General features: G+C 41.9%; 2 protein-coding genes across 3 annotated transcripts in view; both read left to right on the forward strand.

The window, feature by feature from the left end:
* The window catches only part of LOC122256583 (beta-1,4-glucuronyltransferase 1), a 51,566-nt gene that overhangs the window by 15,881 nt on the left and 28,185 nt on the right, over positions 1 to 7,500 (forward strand). The gene's annotated exons all lie outside the window — the stretch shown is intronic.
* Positions 1 to 7,500, forward strand: part of LOC122256585 (beta-1,4-glucuronyltransferase 1) — a 9,034-nt gene that overhangs the window by 582 nt on the left and 952 nt on the right. The window contains exons 2-3 of the mRNA XM_086551489.1: positions 4,195 to 4,350; positions 4,592 to 5,581. Coding sequence (XP_086407615.1) covers positions 4,198 to 4,350; positions 4,592 to 5,581 — 1,143 coding nt within the window. The 5' untranslated portion in view covers positions 4,195 to 4,197. The remainder of the gene's footprint in view (positions 1 to 4,194; positions 4,351 to 4,591; positions 5,582 to 7,500) is intronic.

A 7,500-nucleotide genomic window follows, 5' to 3' on the forward strand; every position in this document is an offset into this window, starting at 1 on the left:
CTTAGAAAACTCCTATAAGGGTCCCATGAAAAAAAAAATGAGAAGACAGTGGGTTTAATTTTGTTCCTTTGCCACAGTTCGGAATGCAGACATGTGTTTACAAGAAAACATTCCATTGAATTCATTGATACAAAAAAAAAAAAAAAAAAAAAAAAAAAAAAAAAAGAGAGAAGACAGGGGGTGTAATTTTGTTCCTTTGCCACAGTTCTGAATGCAGATATGTGTTTACAAGAAAACATTTCATTGAATTCATTGATACAAAAAAAAAAAAAAAAAAAAAAAAAAAAAATATATATATATTGTTCTAGACAACCAAACTGATGTGAGAAGATGGTAGAATGTAGTAACGCATTTTTAATATATACCAAACTGATGTTACACTACTCTATTTAAATCCACACGACTGACCTACCAAAATTCTTTCTGGTGGATTTACTTTACCAAGGAAAAGAAGACTGGATTAATATTTAAGTCAAATCGTTCTAGTCAATATACTAACTAATTGGAAGTGCTCCTATCCCTTGCAAAAAGATTATTTAGAAGAATTTTTGGTTGAAACTTTCAGAGCTGAAGTGGAGCTTACTGCTATTCTGGCAGAAGGATGAAATAAAAGTATATGGTAAAGTTGCCAACAAAAATTATGTCCCACTCATGGATGGTGCAGAATGGGAACTCTATACTTTTTTAGGTTTAATTTTGTACTTTTTATGATTACCATTTGGCATAAAAATGTACAAAGAAAGACACACACACACAGGGCTAATGATATCTGTATTTGAGAGAATGGGCGGTGTATATGCATATGACCGATTCACTATTCACAATCATTTCAAACTCTGGATAAAATATATATCTTATATATATATTTTTTTTTTTCAAATATTAGTATCCAGCTATCACTTCCTTTCCCTATAAAGCCTGTCGTTAAGTTTCTTAATCATCATTTCCCATGATCACATTTCAGAAACATATCATAAATCCATAAAGGTGGATCATAAAAAAAAAAAAAAAAAAAAAAAAAAAAAAAAAAAAAATACTTGTATCAAGTGTCGATGTTTAACGACAACAAATTTAGAATAACTCTACTTCAGATCTACTACCATCACCATGCCAAGAAAAAATATGCCTTTAGCAATATGTCTCCTTACGATAACACCTGATGCATCACCATTTAAACAATGTCCTACCTGAGTGACAGAAACGCACGTTCATACTGACACACAGCGTGAGAAAGAGAGAGAGAGAGAAAGTTGGGCATGGAGGTAAAAGCTATGTATGCAGACTACCAACTGAGAGATAGTAAAGGCAGTACCCCATTATCTGATGGGGGTACTGCCATTGCTCTCTCTGAGATGAAATTTGCATACATCGCTTCGGAATCAAAGATTGAAAAATAATAACACAGCACAGGATCCCAACTATGACACCTTCACCTTAATTTACCCCTCCCCCCAAAAAAAAATAGAAGAAAAAAAACAGCTCCAATCTCTTCCTGTTCCTCACCCACTTCGTGAGTCCTAATCCCCCTGCCTTCCTACTCAGCTATTTTTGTTCTTGATTATACTAAAAGAAACTCTGGGTGGAGGAAGCTAATATTGCATATCATGTGACATAGGACATTGACTATACATTTTACTTAATTCAATGTTATATCACTCGCAGTCTGTTTTAACCTGTGTCCTGTTTCATGTGTCTGTTTCCGCCTCGAAGCTGCAACTGCCTCTAACAGCTGTGCTTGCTAGCGGAAACCCTGAGGCGTAGAAAGCGACTCAAGATTCGTACCTAAGAACTACACAGAAGGAATCCAGGGCAGATCAGATCAGAGAGAGATCACAGAGAGACAAGAGAACAGGCAGAGCGAACAGCTCTGACCTCCGGCCTTCGGCTGGAGTCAAGTGTCCACTAGTAAAGACCATGGCACGTGAATGTCTGTCTGACCGCTAGAGGATAACAACCAGGGCAATGAGTAGTTCACAACTGCTGGTGGCAGGGTTTACAACTGGTAGCAATGGTTTACGACTGGTGCCAGCTGGTGGGTGTCACAACTTTGCTGGCACCAGACTCACAAATCCATAGAAGCCGCTACGCCGAATGCTCCATTGACATCGAAATTGGAGAAAAGATGCTGAACTTCCCGCCCACCGCCCACACCACAGTAAGAATTTTGCCCACCCGCCCAGCCTGTTCTACCTGTTCAGACAAACACTGCCCTGTCCGTGCTATGTAACTTCCTGCACGTCGACATCCATCTATCATGGCAACCCAAGACTACGACCTACGACCTGCCCGCAGACGACCCATCTACCTGTAGACATCAAGACACCCAAAAATACCCCCATAAATTAGAGAAACCCAGGCTCTTTTGGTTAGGTTTCATTAGGTTTTGTTAGGATTTAGGAATTTTTTGTTGTGAAATATCTATTTGTTTTTTCTTCCCTTTTCTTGTAAAACGATGTGCAATACACACGCATCTTATTCAGATGTAGTGCAGGATGCATACATGTTGTTCAGGTAGCCATGCAAGACGCATATCACTTAACGAAGCCGTGCAAGACGCATACATATTATTCAGAAGCCATGTAGGATGCACACATCTTGTTCAGGGAGGCATGCAAGACACATGTTGCTTAAGAAGCCATGCTTGGTGACCACAAATTGTTTCTTCCCCTCCTCCTGCAGTTGAGAATCCTCTTCAAGTTGTTTTCCTCTCAGCGGTGGAGTTGCTCCTGCTCATTTTTGTTGTACTCCCCCCCCCCCCCAGTGGTCGAGAAGTTGCTCCTGCTCATTTCTTATATATGTAACCCCCCTCCCCCCTATTATTCAGAAGCCGTTCAGGACACACATTATTCAAGTAGCCATGCAAGATGCTTGTTGCTTAAGGAAGCCGTGCAAGACGCACACAAGTTTTCTTCTCAGCGGTCGAGTTGCTCCCGCTGATTTTTATATGTGTTACTCCCCCCCCCCCCCTCAAGTGGTCGAGAAGTTGCTCCTGCTCATTTCTCATAAATATAACCCCCCTCCCCCCTGTATATCTACTGTGATGTGTTGGTGCATGTTTTCCCTAAGGTAGAACAGTAGTTTGGGTGCATGGCAAAGTTAACCCAACCGCACCTTAGAGGTACAGGGCATTGCGTCAGTTATGCCTGACCACCGCAATCAGCTCCCCTGTTACCCTGATATATGTATGTTTTTTTTATATATGTATGTTTCTTAGGGCCCACCTGTTCACTGCATTTACCCATTTTATGTTGTCATGAGGCCAGTCTTAGTGCCTACTCTTTCACGGCAGTTATGGTACATGTTTACTGGGGCCTATTGATGTCGCTGCGCTAGCCAATGAATTTGAAGATGGCTATTGTAGCTTATGGTTGAATGTCACAGCTACCTGCAAATCCTTGTGTAGATAGTCTCCAATGACTAAGAGCCCATTTGTAGGGTAGAGACATTTATTTTAGCTAGATTATAGTGATTAAAGCCTGGTTATTTCTCTGACTAAGATCCAATGGGGGCCGTCTAGTAGCATGGTTCGAGCGATGTAAGGCACTAATATTGCCTGTCATGTGACCTAGGACACATACTTCACTTTTTACTTTATTCAATGCTATATCACTGGCAGTCTGTTTTGACTTGATGTGTCCTGTGTCTGTTTCCGTCTCTAAATTCCAGCTGCCTCTAGCAGCTCTGCTTGCTAGCAGAAGCCCTGAGGCATAGAAAGCAACTCAAGATATGTACCTAAGAACTACACAGAAGGAACCCAAGGCAGATCAGTTCAGAGAGAGATCACAGAAAGACGAGAACAGGCAAAGTGAAAAGCTCTGATCTCCGGCCTTTGGCCAGAGACAAGTCTATTAACAGAGTCCACGAATAAAGACCATGGCACGTGAACGTCTGTCTGTCTTATTCACCAGATCACAACCGCTGCCAGCTAAAGGATGACAACCAGGGCATTGAGTGGTTTACAACTGGTAGCAGCGGTTTACAATGACCAAGGAGGTTGTGACTTGGTAACTCAATCAGACCTATGAGGAAGCAGGGATGGGACATGCCAGATAGCTCGCTAGTTGGGATCTTTGTGACTGGAAGTGGAGGGTGGATGTGTCATGGCACCCTTCCTCACGTTGGCCCCTTTGATTCATTGATATCAAAGCCTTATAAGCTCTTAAAGTCCAATACATCTACCTCTCTAACCCACAGGGGATGATGGCAAAGAAATTCCTGGTAATGAACACGGCCATTTTACTGATGAACGCCGCCATCGGAATTTTCAACATGGCCGTTTTTTCTAGCCAAGTCGGTGTCCGGGAGAGATTCGTCGACCTGCTTGACGAAGATGTGCCGGATGAGGCGCCGGTGAGCTACTTGGAGAGGGAGAGGGCTGAGGGGGGGATAGAGAAAGGGAGAGAGGGAGGGATGGAAAGGGGAGGGAGAGAGGAGGGGTAAGAGAGTGAAACATAAATTCTGAAGGTAGATGAATTTACAGACAGAAAATTATTACAAAAAAGACAATAAAGTACCAAACAAGTAGGTCCCATGTGCATAATGGACATCATGAACACAAACTATTGCTTAACAAGCATGCCTTCGTCCACAGGCCCTGGAATTCATGGCGGAGGATTCGCCAATAAATGGCACAGACTCGGAGGAGCCCGAAGGGCGCCAGAAAGTCACTGAATCCTGGAACACTCCCTTCGACGCGAGTCGTGGCCTCCTGGATAAGTCTCGAGTGTTTAAAACTCACCCGTTCGTCATCCCCGGACAACTCTGGGAAAACATCACTTCGTCTTGGAAAGTGTGCATGTCCCTCCAGACCTCCGTGGACTTCTTCTTTTGGCTGAGCAAGCAGGCGGAGATGTGGTCCGGCCCCATCTCGGTCGCGGTCTTCACCCCCGACGCGGACTACACGATCGCGCTGCGAATGATTAAGTACTTGAAGACGTGCAACCCGGAGGGCATGAGTCGAGTGAGCTTTCACGTGGCCTACCCGACGAAACACCCACCAAGGTACGTTCCCATTAAGGACGACGTCGTCAAGGAATACAACTGCGATGCCCCGGAGACTGTCAACCAGGAGCTAATCCATGAGCTGCGGTCGGAAGAGCTCCTGCAGATGATCAAGAACTCTCGTTACCCGCAGAACTTATTGAGGAACGTCGCAAGAGAGGGTTGTCCCAGCGATTTTGCTTTCACTCCTGATGTTGACATGATCCCTATTCCCCACATGTCCGACGACCTCAACGAGTTCCTAGCAAAGAGCCCGGAGGCACAGTGCAACAAGTGCGCCTTTGTTGTCCCCACCTACGAAATCCACACTACCGTCACCACAAATCCGAAGGACAAAACCGAACTTCTCCAGCTGATCCTAAAAAAACGAGCTCAGAGATTCCACATCACGATCTTTGCTTCCAATCAAGCCAATTCCAACCTCGATAAGTGGGAGAGAACCGAAATAGCAGACAAATTGCAAGTGCTTTACAACATAACTACATGGAGGGACTACTGGGAACCTATCTATGTCACGAAGGCTAATGTGCCCCCATTTGACGAGCGTTTCGTCGGCTACGGATTCGACAGGAACAGTCAGGTGAGAAAAAATCAGTAAAGAAAAATGAAGAGAAACAAAAGCAATATAAGCATAGCGGGTATGGCAAGAAAAGGGGTATGAACTTTAAAAGCTGCATATATATATATATATATATATATATATACAGTACTGGGAAAATTGATAGACATTTCTGGCCATTCAACTGATTTATTCACATTTTTATTGACAGAAGGAAATTTTTAGAGAGTAAATGTTTTTTTTTTTTGTTTTTCCTTTATACATATATCATCTCAGTATTTTGTGGGACCTCCTTTGGCTCTAATAACTGCTTCAACACGTCTTGGCATGCTTCTAATGTAGTCTTGTGCTTTGTTCCTGATATCTGGATTTCTGTGCCAAATCTCTATCAACCGCTGGATGAGCTGTACTCTGTTGGTACATTCAATTTTGCTGACTTCATCTTTTAAGTCTTTCCATAAACCTCCAATAGGATTCATATCTGGGCTATTTCCAGGCCAATCAAGCACTTTGATGTTAAGATCTTTCAGATGACTAGAAACTCTTCTGTCTGTGTGACATGGGGCCCGTCATGCATGAATATTCCGTTATTGTCAGGATACCATTCACGAAATTGGGGTACCAGGCGTTTATTTACTATCTTAAGGTATCCGTCTTGATTCAGAGCGCCATCCACGATCTCTAAACGACCTGTACCTTGTGCAGATATGATGGACCAAACCATGACTTTGGAAGGGAACTTGACTGCAGTCTTCTGACAGTCAGGGTGGTCCTTCTCTTTTGACGTCCTCCTCACGAATTTTCGCCTATCACTCAGTATTTCCATCATTGATTCATCAGAGAAACATACCTGGATGCAAACAAAACAAATTAATTGATTTTTTTTTTTCACTCAAACTTAAATTACAGCTTTGTAAACCCCAGTCTTCAAGTGGGTTTCATCAAACATGAATTGGAACAAAGACATTTTTTTTTCAATTTAGATGCAGCATCTTGAATCAAACATGAAATATTCGCTATTTTATTTAGAGAAATAGTTATTTTAATTAATTTGTGTAGAAAAACAACGAATTCAGCAAAATTTAATGCATATTTACCTTTTCCCAGTCATCAGATGTCCAGTGGCTGTGTGCCTTGGCCCAAGCCAGCCTTTTCTTCCTCATGGCCTCGGTTAGTCTTGGCACTCTAGTTGGCCTACAGGCACGGTAACCCAGCTTATTAAGTTTTTTTCTAACAGTTGAGAGTGTAAATTGTACATTATAGTCCACTAAGTCAGCTGCTAGTTGTCTTCACGACTTTGAATGGTCTTTTCTTACCATATCAACGAGAATTCTCTCCTGTCTTGGGGTGGCACAGGATTTCCTTCCACACTTTCCAACACGTTTTGGCTCGTAATTTTCGATATTTTCAATCTTCCTTTTCACTCTGTACACACTAGATAATGATACACCAACTTTATGAGCGATTTCTTTACAGTCGAGGGATGTTTCTTGTAGATAAATTTTGTTTGCTGAAAAATCAGCTTGACTCAAGTCTTTTCCTCTGCCCATGATGCTTCAACAGGTTATCCTTAATGACTTCTACGACTAATTATGGGTCAATTGATATTGGGACATTGGCACACACATTAGGTAATATAAACAATGATTAGTAACCAGAAACCGGAATTCCGGGAACGTGGACATGTGTGGAAATGGTTTAAGAACACAAGGCTGAGGGACGAGGTAATTTTGTGTGGAGACGAGTAACAATCCAAAAACAGGATTCTTATCATTTAAAAATAATATAATCATTATATAATCAATTATTTTATGTAGATAAAACATTTCTCTGCATAATTACAAAGAATAGGCAATGTAAGTAATATATTTGTGAAGATATGAGGTGTTAAAGATAAAAAAGTGAAGAATCCCAAAAATTGTCTATTAATTTTCCCAGTA

Source organism: Penaeus japonicus, unplaced genomic scaffold, assembly GCF_977035675.1.
Source record: "Penaeus japonicus unplaced genomic scaffold, GWHDUDI00000001_assembly GWHDUDI00000001, whole genome shotgun sequence".
In the NCBI taxonomy this organism is placed as follows: Eukaryota; Metazoa; Arthropoda; class Malacostraca; order Decapoda; family Penaeidae; genus Penaeus; species Penaeus japonicus.